This window comes from Culex pipiens, chromosome 3, assembly GCF_016801865.2.
Source record: "Culex pipiens pallens isolate TS chromosome 3, TS_CPP_V2, whole genome shotgun sequence".
Classification (NCBI taxonomy): Eukaryota; Metazoa; Arthropoda; class Insecta; order Diptera; family Culicidae; genus Culex; species Culex pipiens.
Genome location: NC_068939.1, coordinates 144,566,444 through 144,594,267, shown reverse-complemented (window position 1 = coordinate 144,594,267; position 27,824 = coordinate 144,566,444). Strand labels below are relative to the sequence as shown.

At 37.2% G+C, this 27,824-nt stretch overlaps 1 protein-coding gene across 1 annotated transcript; it reads left to right on the top strand.

Moving 5' to 3' along the window:
• The first annotated feature begins 1,827 nt into the window (after window positions 1–1,827).
• Window positions 1,828–8,731, top strand: LOC120417172 (uncharacterized). Its single transcript, XM_039579153.2, has 4 exons — window positions 1,828–1,906; window positions 2,162–2,333; window positions 3,665–7,709; window positions 7,768–8,731. The coding sequence occupies exons 1-4, from the start codon at window positions 1,859–1,861 to the stop codon at window positions 8,393–8,395; spliced, it is 4,893 nt and encodes a 1,630-aa protein (XP_039435087.1). The 5' UTR covers window positions 1,828–1,858; the 3' UTR covers window positions 8,396–8,731.
• The last annotated feature ends 19,093 nt before the right edge of the window (window positions 8,732–27,824 follow it).

Sequence of the window (27,824 nt, the reverse complement as noted above, 5' to 3'; positions counted from 1 at the left end):
GTTTCTCAATGGCTCAAAAGTTGCGGATTTTTGTCCCCTAAAACATATAAAAAATCTCGAAAATAAAAAAAATACGTATTTTGGGAAAATGAGATTTAGTGAAAAAAAAGTTGATAAAATAATCTGCATTTTTTTTCGTGTACATATTTTGTTTCTCAAAAGTCCTCAACAATACCTACAACTTTGCCGAAGACACCAATTTGATCAGAAAATTCACTCAAAAGTTACAGCTGTTTGAATATTTACATACCATTTTTGTATGGACAGCAGCCAAAATTGTATGGAGACTTGTATGGGTGAACCAATGACGCAAAATAGCTTATTTGGTCATAAGAAGGCCCCCACAAAGTTTAAGTCAAATAAAAAAATACAAAAAATAAAAATGGTCGAAATCGGCCGATTTCCTAGAGAGTTGCTCATATGTAATTCAACTATTAATAATAAAAAGACAAATAATAAAAATGATGTTGTTCCGTGTGCAAACCTATTTTTTATGAAAAGTCCTAACCATAACCTACAACTTTGCCGAGGACACAAAATCTATCATCATCTGATATAATGAAGTCTATACTAAATCTTTGAATATGACATTTGTGTTTTTTGCAAATATTTCAACCACGTGATAGATGCCTGACATATGGCTTCGCGGTGTTCATCAAACATTCATAGCATGCTAAGGAGAATTCGTACCCACCCTAGGTCCGACCCATTATTGTTTAGTTAACCAAAAAAAATTTCCTACGAGTCCAAAACATTGAAGATGTGGCAACCCTGTCTCAAGTTAGGACCACTTAGTGATTTTTATACAATTTTTTGAAGCCGGATCTGGCTTAAATGGATGTAAACGATGGCTGAATCCACTATCCGATCCATCATTGATTCGGTAATCGAAATACCTTTCCAATGAGTCCAAAACTTTGAAGATCGGGCAACCCTGTCTTGTTATGAGTTTTGACCACTTAAGTGATATTTGTGTACTTTTTCATTCATTTTCTAATAAAAATAGATTAAATTTGTGTCCACACTAATCATATCACCCATTTTTGATAAATAGTTGGGAAGACAACAACCACAAAGACAAATTAAATAAGTTTTTTTATTTACATAGACATTTTGATATTCAAGAGAAAATCAATTTTATTTTTTTGAAAGCTAGAATGCCAAAAGAAAATTGGAGATTCAAACTCAGCATGTTCAAAATGAAATTACTTGGACTTAAAAATATTATTTTAATCTTAAAATTCAGCCATTTTCTGGAATGTTTTAGGTTTTTAATAGCCCAATAAAATTCTCACGAAATTTGAGGATTCGTGATATTTCCGTTGAATAGTGCACCCCCCCCCCCCCCTCCCCTCCAATTTTTAAAATTTATATTTATATATTTATATTTCAAAATATCCTGGGTATAAATCCATAAATGTTATTTTTATGAATCGTGCGAAATGTATGGTAAGCCCAATAAAAACATATTCTACAACGGCATATTACTAGCAAAGAATTTGATACATACCCGGGCACTCCTTCCGCAAAACCGAATTCAACTGAAAAACAACCAAGTTTTTCCAAGTTCAATGCTAGCCGGACTGCATCTTTTCCTTTCCCCGCGCTGCTCACGTCAATTTTCCTGCGGCAAGTTTTCGGCGGCGGCGGTGGCGGCCAACCACCCACCCACAGCCGAAGAAGCACAAGAAGAAGATGCCTCATCGAACACTCACACGCAGCTCAGGCTCAGCTCAGCTCCACCGACGCCGCCGCCACAGTTGAGGGATTTTGGCCAAGTCTATATATAAAAGCAGGCCCGGGTAGTCGTCCTACCAGTCCGTTACAATCCGGTTAACCGACTGGGCCATTTCACACAATGAGGTCCATCGTCGCCGTGCACGTGGTGCTATTGATAAGCTTTATTGTAAGTGAAGGTTCTGATTTTTTATTTTTTGTGAAGAAAGAAGAGGAAGTTTTGTGTGCTAGCACGAAAAAGGACTTTTATGTGGGGGATCTGTGAATAAAAGTGAAAAGAAAGCAAAAGGACATTCACCATGTGAAATACTGAAAAAAAAAATCGTCGAAGGACATTCATGAATGAACATTTACTAAAACATAAACCAGTGCTGCCAGCAAATTCTAATTGTGATTAATTTGTGTTTTTGTTTCATCCGGAAAGTTCCTAGTGTGTGGAAGCAACGCCGAGAGCAGCAAGAGCAGCAGCCACAAGCATAGACCAAAAAGATATGATGAGGACGAGCACACAGAACAGGTTTACTATGTTGACCAAATAGCATCTGATTCTGAGATATCTCCCTGGACGTCGAATCGTATTGTCGCCAAAACTACTGGTAAGCTGTCAAGGCAAAAGCATTTAGTGTGATTTTGTTGAACAAAGAAATTAAAAGAAACTTCAAACAGGTTTTTTGTGATTTGAGAATTTTATCATTATTATAATGGTTTTGATTAAATTTTATATTATTTTTCGTTTAGCCTTATCAAAAAGAATTGGCAAATTACATACATTATAATTTCAATCCAATAAATTTTCAACAAAACAATAAAAAAATGAACTATGGCAAGTGATAGTTCATTTTGTTTCCCGTAATTTGGTTTGAACCTGCATTCTTCGAATCTTTAATCTTTCATTTATGAAATAAATTATGTTTTACAAAAAAATATTTTCCAGCATAGTTTCCCATAAAGATAATGATTTGCATACATTTTAGTTTGTGTTGTGTTCAATAATAATAATGTTCACATTATTTCATATTAAATAAAAATGCTAGCTACTGTGTCCAATAATGCTCACATTATTTGATATTAACTGAAAATGCTCGAAAAAACTTTTCACAATTTTTCTGATCAAATGAAAAGGCATAAAATAATTCAAAATTTGATTCCATACCATACCAATATTTTTAAGACAAGCGCAAACAGAATATTGATTATCAAAATGATTAAAATTTTAAAATGTGAGAATACCCAAAAATAGTAATAATATCTAAAATCTTTAATACTCAAGTGTTTTCAAGAATTGAAAGTAGAATTCATTGCAGTTACAAATGTTAGTTTACTGAAATTTATGTTGAATAAATAACTCAAATAACAAACACTAACTCAACTTATAAGCCTATCTAAAAAAGATCACTTTTGATACTAGAAAACGGGGAAGATTTGATTTAAATAATAATAAAAAAACACTTTTTAAACTTTGAAAAAATTTAAGGATAAAGATCATAGTGCTTATTGGAAAAGTATTTTATGAGTTCTTAGAAATTTTGCATTTTGCAAATGGATTACAGTGGTTTTCATTTGGATTACTTCAAAATAGTGGGTACCGTCATTTGGGGGCACAACAGTCAGAATAGGGAGCAGTTTTAAGAGTTTATAAAATGTTATTATTTACAAATCAGTGCAAAATATTTGAAATTTAATGTAAAACAGGTATCCTAATACGCTCCAAGTGACGGTACTAGAGTTCAACCGATAAAGTTAAGAGCAGTAACAGTGTGGATTTTAATGAAAATACATAGATGATTGTTTCCCACAAATGTTTGATAAATTTGCGGAAATTAACTGGGTTTGGTCGTGTAATGTAGAGCTTTCTGTTGACATTATCTTAAAGTGACAAAATATCTATATAATTTAATGATCTTTTCCAAAACCACCCCCATCTCAGAAAATGGTAAACAGTCCCAGTACATAATCAACGTCTCCCCAGATGATGAGGTCATCATCCACCAAGGGGGCGCAAACGACCGCACGTCCGGCCACGAACCGGACCAGGACCAAACGCCGCAGGATTTCGTCCAGCAGGCACTTCGTCTTCGCGACCAATTCAAGAAGACAAGTTCGGGTGCGAAGGCGTCTACCCCGCTGCCGGCCAGTTCGTTCGTGGAGTACACCACGGTCAAGTACGATCATTTCGGCCCAAGCAGAACGCCTCCGTCAGTTGCACCAGCTCACCACAGCAAACCTGTTCAGGTGAAGGCTCCTCCTCCGACGCCGCCGCCGCCGCCACAAGCACCGGCACAATCTTCAGCACATCAGCCTCCAGGCAACTATCGGCCTAAGCACATGAAACCTCGTCCAACCAAACAACCGGTGAACACGGTTACGCCGTACAATGACCTTGACCTTCCCGAAGCTGAACCTACCAGCCCGTACCGCAAGGAGAAACCGAAGGACCACCACAAATCTCCAAAGCACACCCAGGTCAAGCAGCAAGATACGGCTGCTTCTTCGCTGTATGTCCAGAAAGTCAAGCCCATTGAACCCGTCTTTACCAGCTACAATACTCATCACGATACCGGTAGTAGCTTCAAAGAATTTCAACATCTACCTCTGAAGGACTCTCATGGATCCAGCTCGTTTGTAAGTGTTCATAAAGTAAAAACACCAACAGATGTGCACTCGAAGCATACACCAATGTACTACCAAGATGATGCTGAAGAATACTACGAGAAAAAGCACAAGAAACACGTTTCTTCCGAAGAAATCCGCCACAGACCAAAGCACATGAAACCACGTGAAAATTATCCCAAAGCTGAACCTGAAAACTATCCAGCATATTTCCAAGAAAAGATTCGGCACACTGTTGAACGACATCCTTCGAAAAATCACAAGGAGTCCTCATCGGATGATCCTTTCACCAAGTACCACTACGAGAAACCTTATGAATCCACAAAGATATCAAACAAATATGAACACGAAGCTAGCCCTAGCATTGAAACCTATCGATACCAGCCACCAAAAAGCTACCCACCAGAGGAAATGAGCAAATTCAAGTTTCACAAAGAAGTCACGACAACACCAGAGCCTTACAAACCGTATCAACATGTTAGAAGTTATGTCGAAGAAAAACCAAAACGTTTTGAGGTTCCGAAAGAAGAAATTTATCGACATCAACCATCTAAGCATCAATACTACGAATACTCTGATGACAAATTAAACGTAAAAGAACCCATAACAAAAGAAGAATCCTATAGACCAATTCCTTCAAAGATCCATTCCGTTGAAGTGTTCAAACCATCGCAACAGGAAGAAGTTCATCACCATCAAGAAATCCTGAAGGTGGGTCCATCTCATTCTCCTAAATATTACGAAGATCCATCCCCAGCTCCAAGCTATGCCAAGGTCACCACTTATCCGACCCAAGGCAGCTCAAGCTACCATCGGGCTCAATCCACTGTCGATCCGTACAAGTTCAAGCCCCATCCTACGCCGGAAATCTCAATTGTTAGTCACGGTTTCCAGAAGCCGAGTGCAACCAATTTCCCCAAATATATTCCCACCAAGATGCCAGACTTTGAGGAATCCGGAGTTGGATACAAAAAAGCGTACCCTTCATCCGATCCAATCTCCAACTACATTCCTTCGTCCACGCAAGAAACCTTCAGTGGGTCATCCGAATATCCCAAAATATTTTCAATGGCACCAACCACGTACTCTCCAAAGTATCCCGTTTCCCCCACTCCAGATGTTTTTGATTTCCCCCACATGAGCGAATCACCAAAATCATTCGCCAAGTACGCGGAGCCAACCATGTCAACCAAGGTGTACGGAACGATCAATCCGTCGGAACAACCTTTCAAGACTCTAAGTACGAAGATCGTCATGAAACCATCACCAACCGAAATTTCTTACATCCATCACAAAGAAACAACACTGCAACCTCTGCAAAACCGTACGACTAACGTGGAATTTCAGCCATCCCCGGCTGAGGACTCCAAGACCGAATACTACTCCAATCCGGAGCACACAACGTACTATGTATTCGCTAACGGAACCGAAGTCAAGATTGACAATGACCCGCTGAAAAATCCCCCAGAGTTTCGCCTCAATCCGGGAGATACGTCATACTTGGACACAAACTACACCACAAAGCTTGCCGAAGAAGTTGCGATGAAGTACAACTGGGATGCCGTTCCTTCGCCGACTCGCGATGGAGAGTTTCTGGTTGGATCTGAATCCATGCAAAAAGACTCAAAGCCTATGAGAGATTACAAAAAGAGTAAGCCGATCGTTTACAAGAAACAACCATTGAAAGCCATCAAGACCGTAACCATTTATCGGAACACTCATCGATCAGCAGACGAAACTGATATGGAGGGCGGATTTGAACCATCGGACCATTACTTCCAGCAAAAAGAGATTCCTCAGATCAGCGATAAAAAAGGTGAGGTAACAGACGACGACGAGGACTTTTTCTTCGCCAACGGAGAAGTCATTCTGCAAGACGATCCCAGTAAGGCTTCGAAGAAGAATGCCATGTACCTTCCTCCGGGAATAAACAACCAAGGCCAAATGATGATTAAACTGGCTCAGCAGCAGCACCAATTACAGCAAATGCAGCAACTACAGAATCAGCCGCAGTTACAGCAACATCAACAGCAACAAATGCAGAACCAGCAGCAGTTACAACAACACATACAGAATCAGCAACAATCGCAACAACAGCAGCGACAGCAGCAGCAACAGATGCAACAGCAGATACAACAAATGCAAGAGCAACAGGTTCCCGATATGGACATGAGTGCCGAACCGTCCAAAAAGCATCAATACTTTGTACTGTACCATATCGAAGATAATAAGAAGAGACCACCCCCGCCACCACCAACTACCCAAGCTCCACCTACGCCACCACCAATCAAGCAAGAAATTCACTACCACTACAGCGAAAGCAACAAGGAAGATCCGGAGGTTACGCACGAGCATTTCAACTACCACCACGAGGAAACGGTCGAGGATTTGGATGACGACGTTCAGCACCACTACATCAAACCGAATACCAACAAGTTCAAGTATGCACCGAATATTGCCCACCCGTCGTACAACAAGTACAAGGACTCGCATGGCTCGGGCAGTGAAACCACCGTGCGGGTTGTCGATCCAGACACGAAGAATACAAGACCAGTGGAAATCACCAAGCAAGAGTACATGAGACACGTCCAGAATGCGGTCATGAAGTATATGAAGCAACTCCAGGAGGCAGGACAGCTGCCGAGTTTACACGATCGAGATTCCGACGAGACGCAGAAGACGTTCGAAGAGGTGGACATAGCTGCATTGTTGCAAGGAAATAATGCGAAACACAAGTTCCAGTTGAACCCCGCGCCAGTAAAGGTCAATCTTCCTACTAATCCTAGTCAGTATAAACCAATGAAGACTGTACCCAGCTCTAGCTCGTATAAAACAACTGCTTCAAGCATGAAAATTCCCAAGAATACATACTCAGCTGGCAAACCATTGAAGGTGGCGATTGAGAGTCTTCAGGAACAGCTGGGAGCCAGCGTTGACTTGACGGTTAAGGGTCCCAAAGCTACGGTGAAACCTGATTTGTCTGCCATCGATGTTGGGCAATCGTACCTGCATGGACCGACCTACGAGCCGAATGTACCGTTGAAGAGTTCTTCCCACAACTTCGGAACTCCCTCGGTTGTGCAGATTCCTGCTCAGAAAGCGAAATTACACTTCAACCAACAAACGTACCACGACATCAACTCGTTGACGAACGTTAAGGAATCGCAAAACCTAAAGCAATCTTCTCCGTACTCGTCAATCAAGGGTGGAACGGCCAACGTGGGAGCATCGATCAGTTTCGGTGGGGGCAAGGGTCACGACGATGATCACAAGTTGGGGCCAGAGGCTATGGACGCACCGATTCAAATCATCAACGGAATCCCGGTGACGAATCCTTACAACATTGACATTAATACATTGAGGTAAGTTCAGTGTGGGAGTTCAGAGTGAATGCATATTTCAACGTGTTTGTTTCCATAGGTACATGTTGGGAGGTCTGGCTCAAGCGCAAGCTGAACAGCAGCAACAACCTCTGAAGCTGCAAGAACCTAGCCTGAAGATAAAGGGCTCCAACTGGCTGTCGCTTCCCACGATTGCTAGTCCTGCGCAGATATTCTCGTCCAATATGCCGACCTTCCAACATCAGCCTTCCGAGGCTAGCAACTTCAAGTACAGCACCAACTTTGACGGCAGCAACTTCAAGATCAAGGCTCCGTCGAAGATCAAGGACTTCAAGATGAAACCGCTGCTGGGTGCGGACACTATTGGTAGCACTTCGATGAACTACGCATCCTGGGGTGAACCGATTCGGCAGAATCGACAGGTTGCTCCACAGCAGCCGCACCATCATCAGCAATCACAACAACAGCAGCAGCAGCAGCAGCAACAGATCCAACATTCCCATCAATCACAGACCCGACCCAACCGGGAGTTCAACCCGGAAGCGTTCCTGCAGTACCCGCACGGACACTTTATCAGCCCGGTAATGAAGAAGAAGAACGCTCCCGTAGAGAACCGAAAGATTCCGGCCAACAAACCGGCACCGCTGAACAGGCCCAAATCGGCGACCAGCTTGGACACGAATCTGCGGCCGCCGCCTCCGGGATAAGGAAGGCGGAGACATCCGACGCGCCATGGAGGTCACGCAACGTGCAGTTCTAGTGGACTTTGGAGGTGTTGTGCAATATACGGAGGTTTCCGAAGCAGCTGTAAGTGATCATCCCTTTGTAGATAGGACATATTTAGTAGTATATGAGAGTTAGTGTATTAACCTTATTTTAGATAAGATGTTTTTTCGGACCAATTTTAACTCTATCCTTTCGAGACAGCTTTTTAATTTATTGACAATTTTAAAAAACCGTAGCTGTTGTATAAACTAACAACACGACACACGCTTTCGACGACACACACAGAATCTGGAGAATAAAGTGGACTTTCCAAGTATTAAGAGTAGCACGACGATCGTAAGGGGACGTACTTATTTTTAGCAGGTTGTCGGTTGGGATCTATGCATCGAAAACCTGCTAAGAGGAAGTGCGTTTCCATCACTTTCATTCAAAGAGTTCTATCTCCTCTAATTTCTAAAGAGTCGTCGAAAAATATACAATTCAAGTGATAAAAGGTAAGTAAACTAATTACACCCAATTAATCACGAATGTAACAAAGTTACGACTCTTGTCCGTGAGCCATTCATAAATATTAAAACGTAGCTTCTTTCGCTCACGACAATAGCTCGGAAGTGCCGCCATTATCTGCGGCAGGCATATCCGTATTTGAATTACAAATCGCCGAGCTGCACGCCAACGCCAACCGGACCATGTGAGGAAGTTTTGTCAGCGCTCGGAAGCCTGACTAAAAATCTGCCCAAAAACGCGTGCCCGGCTCGAAAAGAAAGTGAAATGAGTGCGCTTATCGGTCAAGCCTGGCTGAGCAGCAATTATTCTTTGAATCTTGGATTTAAAAAAAAGAGCAACATCGCCACGAAAAGTGCTGCACATTCCTTCGCAGTTATGTTTGCGTGTTTGACGGGAACCTCACGCGCGCTTTTGAGTTTCTATTTCGTTGGAAAAGCATACAAAAACATAACTTGAGCTGGTGGGTGGTTGATCTGCAAACGGGCGTCGATGATAGACTGCGCGAAATAAAAACAATGTTTTGCAAAAGCATTCATTTTCCCCCAACAACACGTGTTCCTTGGGCATCGGCGTCGGTGTCAAGATTTGGAAGAGCTTTCGAGTTGAAAGGAGCTTCCCTGCCTTCTTCGTGGCAAGCCGAACGCTCGTTGAGGTGGTGAGGTGGAGGTGTTCAAGCAATTGCAGCTATGACGGCAAGATTGATCGAAAAAGAAAATGGTTATAATTATTGTTAGGGTTAGTGTTTACATGCCAATTGAACTAAACGAACACTAGTCTTGGCCGGGTACAGCTGATAAGCCGTTGATTGCTGCAAATCATCTGGTCCGTGTTGATTTCGACTTGAAGTTTAACCGCCTTTTTTTCATCATTTTGTAAACTTCATCTTTTATTGGTTTAGTGGTGAACATAAAATGATTGCTGGCTTGAAAATTGGTCTATGATTTGTATCTTGGTGTTGAACATACCAAACAAATTGAGAAATTACTGATATTTGGTATTATTGAAATTTGTTTATAAACTTATTTTTATTAGGTCTTTTATGATACTGGGACCTAGTTACGACCGAGTTGGCTTTTGTAATCACAGTTTTCTTAAAGTTAACTGTAATCTTGTGTATAAATGCTAGTGGGAGGGGAGATTTATTTTTATAAGAAACATATAAATCCATGACCAATATTTATGATTTACTAAATAGCTTTTAAGGTAAACACTTTAAGGATAGTTTATAATTAGCTGAATACCTATAACATGAATACAAATTGAAATGGATTTTTTTGTATATATTTTTAAAAATTCATTAAAATTTATACTTAGGAAATTAAACATTATTTTACAAGCTTCAAAATCTTTTTCTAAAGATCTTATAATTTAGTTTTTGCAATTCCGTCATGAAACTACTCAATTTTCCTGTCATTCTTGAACGACAAAATAGCCTTCTTTTCTGTACCAAAAATAACAGAATCGAATAGCAACACTTTTCAAAATAAATGCTGAAAAGTTCTACTATTCAGCACTCAAATGGGTTCTGGAAAGTTGAACTTTTCAGCACTTGTTTCGAAAAGTAACACTTTTCAACATTTTTTTTTGATTTAAACGATTTATTGACAAAATACATGAAAATTTGACTTAAAATTTCACTCAATGGGTGTTTTTTGGAATTGCAAAAAATGTTGTATGGAACTCGTTGCAAAACTTGATTTTTTCAGCACTCTTCGTATTTATCCAACTCGGTGAACCTCATTGGATAAATGTACGACTCGTGCTGAAAAAATTCTCTTTTTGCAACTTGTTGCATAAACTACTATTTCAGCACTTTCTCACAGATTTTTTTTATAACTTAGAATTTTGATGAAAATTAATCAACCAATAATTTATCACAAATAAAGTAGTAAATCAATTTATGTTTTCAACACACACTTCACATTATACAGATGATTGATGACAAAATTCCACGACTGAACCCGTATTCATTTATCCGAAAGCCATGAGATGTTATTGAACACAATTTTTGAAAACAATTTTAACAATTTTAATTTTTGTCATACTTTCCTTTGGCACCGCAGTAAAGACCGGAGCGACGGCGCCGGATACCCATATATACACTTAGAATTTGAGAGCGCCCGCAGCGGGATTCGAACCAGCAATCACTGCATTGTGAGTCCAGTGCGCAGTCCGATTGATCCACACGGACGAGATTAAAAATTGTTCATTTCTAAGAAATATCCTCAAACAACTCTAACGGTTTATGTCTCTCTCAACGTTCATAAAATAATACAATTATTTCATAAAACCGTCAATTTTGCGAATCGGTACATAGTCTACACTCAAAAGTTGTTAGTTTGGAAACCGATGTACAAGATAAGTTTTGTGGGGACCTTCCTTATGACGAGTAAAGCCATTTTCTGTCATTGGTTCACCCATACAAGTGTCCATACAATTTTGGAAGCCTGCCATACAAAAATAGAGACGCGGAAAAAATTGGCGATTTTTAAATTAACATTTTTAATTAAAACTCAGTTACCCAAAATCCCAAAAACAAACATTTTTTTCTGAAAAGCCCTCCTCAATACCTACAACTTTGCGGAAGACACCAGTTTGATCAAAAAATTCATTCAAAAGTTACAGATTCTCGAACCATTTGAATGGATGAACTAATCACACAAAATGACATCTTTGGTTTCAAAATTCAAATAAAATCGATTCCGATTTTGTAATCATTACGGTGGCTCCAATTTTTTTAATAAACAAAATTTTAAATATTCTCAATTTAACCAGAACAGATACTTTCTAATAACATTAAGTCAACCCGGGCAGACGGTAATAACAAAATTCATGCCATTTCAACAACAAATACTGTTAAAATAACAGAAAGTGTTATGGAATCTTCTTGAAAAATCCATTTTTGCATAAAAGTTGAATAACAGTTTATGTTATCATAACAAAATTTGTTATTGATCTAATATTGGTAGAAAGCCTAAAGAATTTGGGAATAACATTTTTTGTTATGGAAGAATACCTCCAACTGTTATTGGGATGATCGGATTAGTTGGTAAAATAACAAAAAATAATAATAAAGATTTGTTCGAAGAATAACTAAAGATGTTATAAGTCTGTTATTACAATAACAATCCAATAACAAAAAAATCATAACGGTGAATAACAAAACTTGCTATAAATAACATAAAATGTTATTGAACACAAAATGTTATTCCCAAGTTATTTCCGTCTGCTCGGGAAGTCTCTCAAAGTTTGGGATCGTTTGGTTTAAACCTGGCTTTTCAATTACAATTTTGCCAAACTATTAATTTGAAATTAAAATTTGTGAACCAATTTTAAATTGACAAAAGAAAACTGACTGACAATATTCAAATAAGGTCAATACTATTAACAACTGATCAACATTCAACTATTATTGATATACACCACTCACTCATGGACCGATCCACGAAGCCCAGTGGTAACGCTTCCGCCTCGTAAGCGGTAGATCGGGGTTCAAATCCCGGCTCGGAACAACACAACTGGTGATCTTTTCCCTTCTGGAATCGATTACTTAGTAAAGGGAAGTTGCAAGTTAGGGTATCGTCACAAACTGGACCTTATCACGACACCTTAGGGAGGCGACCTATGGAATGTTAACATTAACATGTTAACATTAAGTTGATAATGAAACTGCCACTGAATCCGCTTTGAAAGTGCCGGCCCGATACTCTTCAAGGGTGTTCCCCTCAGGAACTGGGAAAGATTTACTTTACATTACTCACTCATGCCAATTCCATAAAAAACAGGAAATCATAAATTTAATTATTTAAAAAATAAGGAGTAACTGTTGCAAACACCTTTCTATCCATTTTAAACTACACATTTTGCAACGATTATTGGCCCATTTGTGGTAAAATGATCAGATCAGATAAGACAAAACTTTTTTTTTTAAAGTAATTTTGCAATATTGGCTTACTAAGCCATTAAAATGAAATCTACATTAAAGCGTGAAACGCTTCAACTTTTTAGCTAAAATAAAGCTGAAATCAAATAAAAATTGCTGAGCAACAAAAGCACAACAAACCATCACCACCAAAAGACAGCTTTAACAGCCCGGTAAAAGCTTTCCTGTGAAACATAACACACCTGAACTTTCATGTACTCACAAGCTTTTTTTCGATTTTCGAACTCCGACTCGCCGTGATCTTTTTAATTTCAACATGAGCTTTTTTAAAACTGTCTGTAAGGAATCGGTTTCATTGTGCCAATTTGAGATTATAAAAATCAACTTAATCCACCTATGTGGTTGGTGCCTTCCTCACTTTTTACCAACATTTGGTGAATCTGATGGGTTTGGACACAAATTCCATCTTTTTCTCAATAAAAACGAACTTAATTCACCTATGGGGTTGGTGAATTCATCACTTTTAACAAACATTTGGTGATATGATGGGTTTGGACACAAATTCCATATACAGTGAGTCAAATATTTGTCCGTACACCCCTGTACGAAAAAAAATTGTGTTATAAAAGTACAATAGTCCCTAGACTGAAGTTTGAAATTTTCAAACTCCCCAAGCAAAACATTCTGACCCAGGCCGGTACAGAAATTCTCAGCACGGAAAGTAAAAATTTTAAATTTCAGACTAGGGACTCGTAATCGGGCTGTAGTGGACGAAATTGGATGCTTCAAAATGCAAGAGGTAGTTTTTTTCCCTCCGAGGGGTTAAACCGGTTCCGGGACAATACCGGATTGTTTAACGGTATTGTTCCGAAACAGTATTTTGGTCGAAAAATGTCAATAAAAAAGATGAAAACAATGTATATTTTTAACAAATATTGTTAAAACTTGTTCAATAGAGACTCTTACAACATAAAATAGCAGTTTTATAAAAATAGTTGTTTATAAACTAATGTTTTGAAAAGTTTTACATAAAAAAACTAAATTTAAACCAATTTTTAATACATATAAACTAACTTCACAAAGTTATCAGAAGTTCAAAGTTGTCACAAACTGGCTAGAGGTACTAGTATTTGACACAGAAACAACATTTCATAAATGCATTCACTTAAAACGATCAGATTTTGTACTTTTATTAGGGGTACCGACAATTATTTGACCTCTTTTTTTTACTTTTTTCAGTAAACTATTTTTGTATATTTTAAGAAAAAGTTTTTTGCAAATCCAATGACAGTGTCTTATGGCTTGCCCCCAGATTTTTCAAACCAACAAAAAAATAAATATTTACAACGGCCTTACTGTAGACAACTAAAAAAAATGTACCGCCTATTTCAAACAAAATTTCAAAAACAAAAATGGATTTTTTAAAATTTGATAAGCAGTTACATAAAAAATAAACTCTTCGCATTGAACTTGACAGTGCGCATGGTCAGCTTTGGTGGACAACGTTTGCGCAATCTAAGCCATATGTTTTCCAACCGCGTCGGAAAACTTGGCTCGCAACGGTCCCGCGTGGAACAGGTAAACAAACATGCATGATCAGACGCCAATAACAAGCGTCCACAGCAGTGAGTTGTAGTTCAAACCAATTCGGTTTGTAAGAAAGCTTGATCAGTTATTAAATTTGGACACTTGAAGAAGAAAATGAACGGTAACTGTTGATAATATAATCGATATATTTTTTTATATTTTAGTAACTATTTCAAATACAGTTACATTTTAAAGCAAAAGTGTCCCAATTCAAAGTTGACCAACTTTCAATTTCACCATTTAACAGGAAAACTGATCGCGCCTTTACTATTAGATGCGGCTTGGGCCAGTTTCCTTTTTCCTCGTTTGCACGCGCAAAGGTGACCAGTTTGGCGGAACGTTTGAAGAAAAAGTCTCGAATACACGCGGTTTGATTTAGTGTTCCACGCGCATTCAGCTATTGATCGATCACAATTGAAGCCAACCGGTACTTAGTTTATTTTTGAAGTAGCACAAATCGAGAGTATGCCTTTAACCTGATCTTAAAAAAAAAATTTAAACCAGTAAAATTGACGCGTTTTATAAAAGATTTTTTTTTAGTTTCTGTTTGGTATTTGATCTTTTATTAGCTCTAAAATGTGTTGCCATACGTCTTATTTAAGTTAAGAAAAATCTACCTTAAAAATTCACGATTCCACGTACACAACGCAACGCTTCAAGAAGCGTTAGACAAAAGCCGTTTCCCTTTAGGCATAAATCTTAAACGAACGTGCGAATCCAAAAGAATCGTAAGTGATGAAGATCCGTTGCATAATCTGGCCAAGCCATGCCCCTGTCTATGCTTCATTTCGATGCGTTTTCGGTCAATTTGTGCCATTCACCCGTAGTCAGCCGACGTCTCCGGCAGAAAGTGGGACTTTCCAGCCAAAGGTGCAATTTTATTGCACCCCCTTTTCGGCTGATCTTACCCACCATACAACGGATTTTTGTAGGTTTATGCTGCTACCTTATATGGGGCAAGTTTAGCATATACATAATATGCATTTCCAACAAAAAAATCAAATCAAATTATTCGCTCTACAGCATTGCCTTGGCGTTCTCGATTGCGAGATTCCTACTCGAAACTAGGTGTTCGAAGGCTTGATGGCTGAGGCAATTGTAAACCTCTTTTTACACCTTAGCTTCCATCCACCCCGGGATTCGAACTGACGACCTTTGGATTGTTAGTCCAACTGCCTACCAGCGACTCCACCGAGGCAGGACCCAGGGAGACGACTCCTACACCTGGACTGAGCTAACGACCTAACCTTTTTTTAGGTTAGTCCGGGACCAACATTTACTTCCCTTCCGACGGAAGGCGTGATCAGACAAATCTCGTCTCGAAAAATGCCACCGGGACCGTCTGGGATCGAACCCAGGCCGACTGGGTGAGAGACAATCAAGCTTAACCCTACACCACGGTCCCGGCTCGGCATTTCCAACACTCAGTTTAATTGAAAAAAAAATGAAATTTATATCTTCTCACTAAAGTTAAGGCGTCCAATTTTCCCGGGTTTTGAATTTCCCGGGAAACGGGAAAAATATTTTTTAAATCCCGGGAATTCCCGGGATCCCGGGAAATTTTTGAAGCAGTCAAAAAATCTATGTTTTAATATGTTTTATATTTTTTAAGCTTAAAATTGTAGATTTAGCTCAATAATAATAATAATTGGTGAAAATCTACACTTCAATCTAAATATGGACGACAGTTTTTAAACAACTTAAAAGAAATTAAAAATATTTTTTCAGTATTTGTTTTTCAATTTTATTCAAATTAAATAATTATGATATAAATATATTTCATTTATACATTTTTTATATGCCATAACTAGAAAAGCTTGACAAAATTCTTAAAAACTGTCTACAAAAACGAGAAGCGACATCAAAACCAGACTTTTATTTAAAAAAAGGTCCTATAAGCATTTTTCATAAAATTATTTTTATTAGGTCCTTCTCGGTACTGGGACCTGGTTAGGACCGAGTCAGCCTTTGTAATTACACTTTTCTTAATGCTAAGAGTAATTACAGAGATTTAAAAAAAAAATCTCTAGAAACAAAATAATATCAGTCAATGTAAAATTTCAAATAAGTTTTGAATGTCTTATTTTATATCAAACATATTTTACTAATTATCATTAAGTTACTTGCGCCAACTGAGGAAAATCAGGACTACAGGCTGAAAAGGTACAGGGGATTTCAGAGCAATAAATTTGGAAATCGGTGTACTAACTGTTTTGATTCCGATGTTTGATGAAAAAATAATTTAAGATTATATTTTTTTTTCAAATTTCAAATCCTAAATATAAATATAATACCCAGTCTTTTAAAAACATATAATTAAAAAGAAAATATTCAAAGCGCCAGGCTTTTTGTGGATCTGTGAACTAAAATTTAAACCATTTTCCCTAATAAGCCAAATTAAAGCTGATATATGCCGAATCCAAATTTTAATGCTTTAAAATTCGGATTGATTACTATGTATTCAACTGTTCATCTATTTCTACAACCAAATCTGGATTTCAGACCAAAATTTGATTTTTTTTTCAATTTCGGGAATGCCCGGGACAAATTATGAAAATTCCCGGTTTTGGAAAAATGACGGGATTTTTGTCCCGGGAATTCCCGGGATGGACGCACTAACTAGAGTAGAAATGATAACATTGCCTATTTCAAAAATATTAATTTTTTATAATGATTAAAAACACAGCTATTAGCTACAAATTTAAAATAAAGTTATTTGCAAATTAATTTTGCATAAATATCAATAAGTTTGAGTGGCTGACAGCCTTCTATGCTAATAAATAAAATTCAAGACATTCAGAATAATATAAGCTACAATTCTTTTTAACTATTTATGAAAAATATTCAAATTTAAAGCTCGAAGATTTAATTGTCGTTCATTTTAACGTTTCTGATTTTTTGCATTTGAAATTTAAAAGTAATCAAAAAATCAATAATTTGTGAAATTTATTCAATAAAATAACAATGTGAAATACTTAAAATTAAAAAATACGATGAACTAGTCAAACTTAACCTGAAAATTACTTTGCATCGAAAATAACATTTGACAAAGTACATGTCTCGAATATATTTTATTTTTTTCCAAAAATCGTTATATCAGCAATTCCCCACGAACCCGAGCAGGGGTAAATAACACGAGAATACCAAATTTTGGTATTACTTGGGCAAATAACAGCGACCAAAATGTGCCCTTGGTTGCCCAGTAATAGATGGTAAAATACCATGAAATCATACCAAAATCTTGTATGTGTAAGGGCCCAACAATACCAAACCATGTTATTCCAAGGGTAAAATAATACCTCAAAATAAAACCATTTCAATACCAAGTTGAGGTCTTCTGGATTTTTGAACATTGCTTGAATACCAAAACTTGGTATTGCCATGGTTTTATTTTTAGGTATTCCCGCGCCCTTGGAAAATCAGATTTTGGTATTTCTGTGGTCTTTCACATACATGATTTTGGTATGATTTCATGGTATTTTACCATCTATTACTGGGCAACCAAGAGCACATTATGGTCGCTGGTATTTGAACAAGTAATACCAAAATTTGGTATTTTCATACCATTTTTAGTGCAGCAGTTGCAGTTAGTGAAAAAACGGAAATTATTCATATGCAACAGCCAAATCTACTCACCTGATGATTCCATGTTGTTATTAGTGATATTCTTCACCACACCGAATGCATTTGTCATTGATGAACGGCCTCTGCTTGAAGTTTTTGAAGCTTCTGAAAAATAACAAGATTGAAAAATAAGTATTATTAAAATGAAACTGAATTGAAATTCACCAAAATTCATTAATCTGTCGATTGACTCGTTTTTCAAAGTATTTGGTTATCCCGATTTAGAGATATTTCAACGTTTTTGAAAAAAATATTAGTGGGTATATCACACTAATTTTTAAAATCATCTTTAACATTTTTGGGTTTCAAGTCATTTTAGCGCAAAATTAATCAACTCGTAAATTTTTTTTAACAAATATCCCATAGTTTCAGAGAAAATTTATGAAACCTTTCAATATTCAAATAATACCAAAATGTGCCATCCTGACTTAGAAAATTTTCCACAATTTCAAGTCATTTCTGTAGGGGGTATATCAAAAGTGTTAAAAATCAAGTTTGAAATTTCCGGTTTTGAATGAAAGCATTCGCTTTGAGACATCATTTTAGCGCAAAATTAATTATTTTGTCAAAATTGGTCAAAATTTTCCCATAGTTTCAGAGGAATTTGATAAAACACTTTAATACCAAAATAATATCAAAATGTGCCATCCTGACTTAGAAATTTTTTCACAATTTCAAGTCATTTCTGTAGGGGGTATATCAAAAATGTTTAAAATAAAGTTTGAAATTTCCGGTTTTGAATGAAAGCATTCGCATTGAGACATCATATTTGCGCAAAATTAATTATTTTGTCAAAATTGGTCAAAATTTTCCCATAGTTTCAGAGGAATTTGATAAAACACTGTAATACCAAAATAATACCAAAATGTGCCATCCTGACTTAGAAAATTTTCCACAATTTCAAGTCATTTCTGTAGGGGGTATATCAAAAATGTTTAAAATCAAGTTTGAAATTTCCGGTTTTGAATGAAAGCATTCGCTTTGAGCCATCATTTTTGCGCAAAATTAATTATTTTGTCAAAATTGGTCAAAATTTTCCCATAGTTTCAGAGGAATTTGATAAAACACTTTAATACCAAAATAATACCAAAATGTGCCATCCTGACTTAGAAAATTTTCCACAATTTCAAGTCATTTCTGTAGGGGGTATATCAAAAATGTTTCAAATAAAGTTTGAAATTTCCGGTTTTGAATGAAAGCATTCGCATTGAGACATCATTTTTGCGCAAAATTAATTATTTTGTCAAAATTGGTCAAAATGTTCCCATAGTTTCAGAGGAATTTGATAAAACACTTAAATACCAAAATAATATCAAAATGTGCCATCCTGACTTAGAAAATTTTCCACAATTTCAAGTCATTTCTATAGGGGGTATATCAAAAATGTTTAAAATCAAGTTTGAAATTTCCGGTTTTCAATTAAAGCATTTGCTTTGAGACATAATTTTAGCGCAAAATTAATTATTTTGTCAAAATTGGTCAAAATTTTCCCATAGTTTCAGAGGAATTTGATAAAACACTGTAATACCAAAATAATACCAAAATGTGTTATCCTGACTTAGAATATTTTCCACAATTTCAAGTCATTTCTATAGGGGGTATATCAAAAATGTTTAAAATCAAGTTTGAAATTTCCGGTTTTCAATTAAAGCATTTGCTTTGAGACATAATTTTAGCGCAAAATTAATTATTTTGTCAAAATTGGTCAAAATTTTCCCATAGTTTCAGAGGAATTTGATAAAATACTGTAATACCAAAAGAATACCAAAATGTGGTGTTCGATCATTGACAAATTCTGCAATTTTGCAATATCAAAACAATATCTTAAATTGGTATGATACCACATTTTGCTCTTGCATAATCCTTAAGACAAATTTTAAAGGGTCCAGGAACACCAAAATTTGGTATTGATACCAGAGAAAGGTATTATTACGCATTTCCCTTGTTATTTACCCATGCTCGGGAAAACAGCATGGAAAAAAACAAAAGTGCTCGGATCGGGCTCAAAATTTTTCTGGGGGTTCCCTGGCCGAAATAATTAGACCCGTATTTTTTTTGTTTGGCCATTAGGGTGACCTACGCCGTCTTAGGGTGGTCTGAAAAATGGCCATTTTCGTCGATTTTCGCAAAAACCACTTTTTTCAAAAAATCATAACTCCGATTTCAATTGTCTTATACGCAAATGAAAGGTGATAAGTTGGCCTTTGAAACAAAAATAATAAGAAGTTTCAAAAATCTAGCCTAACATATGAAAAAGTCGAATGAAACTTTAAAATTCCGTTTTGAAGGTGTCTGGACCAAAGAGCCTATGTCTGAAAATATTTTTATCGGAATCCCCGAACATTTTTACATAACATACTAAAAAATGGGAGGAGTTCATTAACAGAATTTCGAGATATGATTTTTTGAAAATAAAATCCGCGTTTTTCGAGGCGCCGCGCGCAAAAACACGAAAATGACAAAATCGGCAAAAAATCAACTTTTTCCACTAAAACTGCGATAACTTAAAAATTTCAGCGATGACCTACACATGTCTGGGTACCAAAATTTTCGTAATTAAAAGACGCAACTTTTGGTACCCAAACATGTGTAGGTCATCGCTGAAATTTTTAAGTTATCGCAGTTTTAGTGGGAAAAGTTGATTTTTTGCCGATTTTGTCATTTTTGTGTTTTTGCGCGCGGCGCGTCGAAAAACACGGCTTTTATTTTCAAAAAATCATATCTCAGAATCCTGTTAATGAACTCCTCCCATTTTTTAGTATATTATGTAAAAATGTCCGGGGAATCCGATAAAAATATTTCCAGACATTGGCTCTTTGGTCCAGACACCGTTAAAACGGCATTTTAAAGTTTCATTCGACCTTTTCATATGTTAGGCTAGATTTTTGAAACTTCTTATTATTTTTTTTTTTTGATAGGCCAACTTATCACCTTTCATTTGCGTATAAGAAAATTGAAATCGGTTGAAATGGCGAGGAGTTATAATTTTTTGAAAAAAGTGGTTTTTGCGAAAATCGACGAAAATGGCCATTTTTCAGACCACCCTAAGACGGCGTAGGTCACCCTAATGGCCAAACAAAAAAATACGGGTCTAATTATTTCGGCCACGGAACTCCCACAAAAATGTTGAGCCCGATCCGAGCACTTTTGTTTTTTTCCATGCTGTTTTCGTGGGGAATTGCTGATATAGCAAATTTCTAACCACCAAATAGTAAGAATTTTAAACGAAACTGAGTGTAACTTCATGAATACTTTTCTCCATGCATCTCTCACTACACTACGAAAAGCATGTTCAAAACAGCTAAAACGAGGCAATTATTTCGCTATCACTGGTCTACGGCGGTGCAACACTTCCTCATGTGGAGGCGATTGCAGGTGAGAAAGAGATTAATTTAATTAATTAACATTAAGCTATAGTTTTAAAAAAGGTAGGTGCTGGAATGTTTATCACTTTGTGAGAATAAAAATTCAAAACTTGAAAACAATATTTTTACAGAAACTCATTTAAATAATAATTATTTAATTGAGAACTATTTTGACTATTCAATAGAAAAAATTCAAAAATACTAATATTTCGACTCTTTGTCCAATCAAAGAATACTCGTACATTGAAGTTTCATCAAACGTCGCGACAGGTTAAACCGTTTCAAGTCAACGAACGGTTGCTGGTCATTGCAAGAAATACCGAATCAAATTTAAACCATTAAGACAGTTGAGTAGCGAGTTGACGGGATAACCGTCTCCCGCGATCGCAGTGAATCGTCATCCAGCATGACTTTTGCTTATTAATTTATGTAACCACCACACTCAACACTGTTGACTGTGGCGACTCCAATGTGAGCTTCGGGATTTCCTAGGGGAGTGTAGACTGAACTGGGAAGCTGACTTTTTTTAACCATACGATTTTTCTTCAAACATGTCAGCAAAGTCTGAAAAAATAAATGATATTCACTAAACCTGAAAATGAGATTATCGGCGATCGTTCCATAAAACATCAAAAGATATTTCACACACAGATCCGATCCGAGCACAAAGCCGATTGTCCGCGCTGACATGGAATTAGATTAATGTTCATACTTTAAGCACCGTTTATCTCCAGCAGTACTCCGCAGTGTGTCTGCTTTGTTTGCCAATAATGCTGAAACGTACGTGCCACTCTCTAGGCCGCGATGCTTTTACGATCCCGATATGCTTTTTTTCTGATCTGCCGCAAATTGTGGTGCAGCAATAGCTCAAATCGATGCTTGGAAAAAGTTATGCAATGGCCTACGTCGTCCCTTAAAGTTAGTCGCTGCGCCAGTCTGGTCTTGGGCATATTTGAACCCTTTCTCCGTACATTCTGCACACAATTAGTAATTTTGGCAATTATAACTCATTAGTTTAGAGCTCAACACGTTTTGTTGTTTTGTTGTTTTGTTGTTTTGTTGTTTTGTTGTTTTGTTGTTTTGTTGTTTTGTTGTTTTGTTGTTTTGTTGTTTTGTTGTTTTGTTGTTTTGTTGTTTTGTTGTTTTGTTGTTTTGTTGTTTTGTTGTTTTGTTGTTTTGTTGTTTTGTTGTTTTGTTGTTTTGTTGTTTTGTTGTTTTGTTGTTTTGTTGTTTTGTTGATTTGTTTTTGTTTTTTGTTTTTTTTTCAACTCGATACTCGGTAAAAGCCTAGTTTTTCAATAAGAAGCTAAATTTAATCAATTTCTCGAAGAAACCTCCACCAAACCGCACAACACAGCTCACAGATGATTGGCAGTTTCGACATGATCGCAAGTGATGAATGAACCAAAGCATGAACCGCGCCAGTGAAAGGGACCACCTCGACGATGCATTGAAGAAAAGAAACAATTCCATGCTGGGCTATAGATATCAATAACGCAACAAATTAACCAATTGTGCACTATTAGCGGGCCGTCGAAGAGGTACCGTAAAAAAGTTCGCTATTAAAATTAAATTGGTCTATTGGTGGTGGTTCACGATGCGGTTGGAAGTTTTACACAACCGAATGTGTATAACACCGTTTTGACCTTTTTGAAGCGTTTTTGGTTTATTGAACGGCATGGGTTTCCAACTCGAGGCTCGTTATAAACTTCCTGTAGGTCAGCTGTTGAACGATTATTTATGGGAGATTGGACTTGATTATGGCATAACTTGCACCTTTCGAGTTTCTGTGGAGCAGTTGGCTTCGGGAGGTGAATGTACCATAAATCTCAACCTGTTGACCAATAAATCTCCAACATCTATATTTAAGTTAACCAAACAACTTTGATGAGCGTTGTCCCAACGATTTCCGGCAAATTCTAAACGATCACTTTTAAGCTGCGCTTCCGTTGATGACATCTCTCGGTAACGGTAGTCCGGTCACGAGTCTTTTCTTGAGCGATCATCGCTGGTAATCGATATGTGCGCGGTGGTGTGTTGGTCCGAGATATAAATCTTGTCCAACAGGGTCTCATTAGGTGCATACAAATCGTCACATGATTGCGGTGGTCACACTAATAAAGTGGTTAGGATGGTACTTCTGCGCGTAGAGGTTCCACTTTTGCCATGACAGGCTCGTGATAAACTGGTACGATGGCGTAGAAAGTAGTTTAACTAACTAAGGTGTTGGGGCTGATCAGGTTCAAGACTTTGCAGAGTGGTCCGCTCCGTGCATGAATGCAGTTGAATTGCATTGCTAACATTGATATTGTTGGTTATGCAACAGTTTTTACCAGGTGGTAGCGATTAGGATCGGTGCAGTAGATTTATCGGTTCACATTTTTATTTACATCTATGAAATTGTTATGAAAAAAATGTTCCAAAGTCAAAATCGCACTAACCTATTACAAACATTCCCTCTATTTTCAGTGCCTCACAATGGAACTGTTCCAATTCAGACGTAAGACCAATTAGCCTAAATCTTGCGAGTCTGTCTCCGAAAAGTTGCATTGTGCCACCTTTACCGCCATCAACTGCTTGCTGTGCCATGTGAGCGACTAAAGTTTGACATTCGTGCCAAAAGCTCGGCCTGGGTTGCGTTATGGCGGTAGAAGCTCCATCATCATCGGCTGAGAAAACAGAGCACCGCGAGCATAATGGTGCCTTGGGCTGCATTATCTCATCCCGGCGTGAGTTGTTCAGCTGGAAAGATTTTGAAAATTAATTCTGAACTAAAAACGCAATTTGGTTGATCTGATTACTGTGAAATTGTATCTTTAAACCCAACTAAGATTCCTTTCCTTAACCATTGTTGCTTAGTATGCCCAAAATAGGGGCATTAACCCAAGATAAAACTCATCTCAACGTAACATTGTACGCATCACAAACACAAATTTTAAAGTTGATTTGAAAAATTTGACGTTGGAAGCGTTAATACGTTAAAACATCCCACCCATTGTATGAGCTTAGTACGACTCTAGGTAAATCAGTAGTATTTGAGCCGTGCTATATAATACTATAGCAATAAGTTTAGTTACCAAATGCCACATAACCTACTTAGTGCACAATACACTAATTCCTTACCGCCAAAAGCTCACCAAATTCTGAGCATTTCCCAACGCCCCTGTAACGTTTTGCCCCATTTACGGCAGAGGTCTTCACACAGTTCAACGTACAGCACCCTGTGCAACCGTTGCATAATATAGCTTTAGCCCGTAACCGTAAAACAAATCAAGTTTTGTCGACATAGACGATTTTCCTACAATTTACTGCCACCGTGATCCTGTTCGGCACGGTCGGTGTTCATGGGGCCATGCAAATAAGCGTTGCAGTGCCTTGCTCGCTGCTCATCCGCTAAAACTGTTCCTATTTTGCTTAATTAGTGGTTGATAAAACTTGTTACTGCGACTGGTTCACTTACCCTACCTCCTATGCTCTGATTCATTAAGTTAGTCGATGTTGATCTTTGAACATGCAGTTTGTTGTTTACTAGCAATTTTCTTTTAAATACTAAAAATCAAATTATTCGCTCTACAGCATTGCCTTGGCGTTCTCGATTACGAGATTCCTACTCGAAGCTAGGTGTTCGAAGGCTTGATTGTTGAGGCAATTGCAAACCTCTTTTTACACCTTAGCTTCCATCCACCCCGGGATTCGAACTGACGGCCTTTGGATTGTGAGTCCAACTGCCTACCAGCGACTCCACCGATGCAGGACCCAGGGAGACGACTCCTACACCTGGACTGAGCTAACGACCTAATCGCTAGGTTAGACCGGGACCAACATTTACTTCCCTGTCCGACGGAAGGCGTGATCAGACAAATCTCGTCTCAAAATTTGCCACCGGGACCTTCTGGGATCAAACCCAGGCCGACTGGGTGAGAGGCAATCACGCTTACCCCTACACCACGGTCCCGACATCTTTTAAATACTAGCATTGTTAAATAGGGGAAATATACACATTTTAATCACTCTAAGCCGTTCGACCAATTTTCATCTCTTTTGCCGTTTTTTGGTGCCTTCGGTATGCCCAAAGAAGCCATTTTGCATCATTAGTTTGTCCATATAATTTTCTATACAAATTTGGCAGCTGTCCATACAAAACGATGTATGAAAATTCAAAAATCTTTATCTTTTGAAGGAACTTTTGATCGATTTGGTGTCTTCGGCAAAGTAGTATGGACTACACTGAAAAAAATGATGCACGGTAAAAAAAAATTTTGGTGATTTTTTATTTAACATGTTGTCTGTCACTAAAACTTGTTTTGCAAAAAACACATTTTTTTATATGTTTTAGAGGACATAAAATGCCAACTTTTCAGAAATTTCTAGGTTGTGCAAAAAATCTTTGACCGAGTTATGAATATTTTAATCAATACTGATTTTTTTTTAAATCGCAATATCGGTCGCAAAAAATTCGAGCTTAAAACATTGCTAAACATAGAGTACAGTCGACTCTCTGGTTGTCAATATCCAAGGGACCGACGAGGAAGAGAATCATCAGTTTACAGAACGATGCAAAAGGAAGACTCGATTGAATTTTTTTTTCTTGATACCCAGCTATGGGAGAGAGTTGTGGCGCTATAACCACGGCAAATAGTGTCCTGGGCATTTGTGGAAATACAGTGTCCCATCCCTAGAGGATCCCGGAGCACCAAAACTTCTTAGCATGGTGGCTCCCAACGATAAATTGCCTAAACAAACAGGAACGTGAGCGGGGGATCCCCACGTTTCTTCCTCCCCTGTAGATTCAGAACTGTATTGCTGTTTGAACATTCGTGTTCAAACTCAATCCAATTCAACGAATCATCTTTGCGGTTAACTTTACGCAGTTGGCCTGGCCGCTTTAACGTTTGTGATGTTTCAAAGCAATTTATTGCATTGGGGCACTGCAATTGTTAATAATGACAAGAGGATGCTAGGTGTTAATCAACCTAAGGCATTTTCCAGGATGCCCTCGAAAGACTGGCTGCGCTACACAGAAAAAAAAATCATGGTAATATTACATCTGGGAAGGGGTACATCTTTTGTGTCAGAAAAAATGTGTAATTTTGCCTATGGAAATGTGTAATTTTACCACATTTCTGTTGTAATGTCACTTTTTCAGCTTCCAAATTTAAATTATTTTTTTCTGTGTAGGGTTAGATTAGATTAGATTAGATTAGACTTGATACCCAGCTATGGGAGAGAATCATGGCAACGTCCAGCAAACATATATAATTTTTCGAATCCTCTGCCATATAACACTATGACATTTTAAAATATTCTCGAATCAATCACATTGTAGAGAACAGTTAACTGAACATTTTCCATAAAAAAAGTATCAATTTTGGTAGAATATAAGTAGCGATATACCCAATTTTTTCAAAAGAAAAGTGACTTTCTTCAAAATTTCTGGATTTAATTCTCATTCAAACAATGAACACTGCCTACTAAGATTTTTTAAATATTTTGCTTAAACATAAAACTTATATAAAATTTTGATGAAATTTATGGAAATTATTTTATTAGAATTATAAAAAAACTCAGTAGGCGGTGTTCATCGTTTGAATAGAAATTAAATTCAAAATTTTTCGAGAATGTCATTTTTTATTTTACGAAATTGGGTATATCTATCTAGTACCAAAACAAATATGAAAACTGTTCTCTACAATATGATTAACGCTACCAACTGTACGGATTTTTTCCTTACCATACGGATTTTCGAACCTCTTCGCGGATTTTTAACAGGCCGGAATTTTTGTAGGGAATTTTACGCATAATACGGATTTGTACGGAATTTTAACAACTTTTTAATCATTGAATTGCTTTTTTGATTTGCGTAAAAGAGGTTTTGGGTGACTCACCACACAAAACCTTCGGACGCCTAGAAATGAGCAGAAACTTGCAACAGAGACCACAAAAGACCCGGGGGTCGTTAAAGTGGATTGCTTTGCTTTTTTGATTTGGTCGAAGCTTTTGTTAACTCAACATTTTTATTTTTCTGTGAGTTTGATTTAAAAAGGGAAAGTTTTCTGGGGTTTTCTCAATTCAAACTTGACTATCAAAAATTCTAGAGTTTTTGAACTATTGTCTTTTATATGTTGGTACGATCTTTTTAAAAAAAAACTCTAGAATTGTTCTTTAAGAAATTCCTTACTAAATATATTTATCCATTTTCAAAAGCTTTCTAAAACTTGTGAAATCATTTGAACATTTGAATTAACAAATCTAGAGTTTTTTTAAAGGTCCTATAAACTGTTGTGTTTCACATGTTATAGGACCTTTTCAATAAAAAAAACTGTGTTACGGATTTTTGCTCAGCAAGAGTTGGTAGCCTTAAATATGATTGATTGAAAATGTTTTAAAATGTCATGGTGTAACATGGCAGAAGATTGAAAAAATAATGTTGGGAACCCTTTAGGT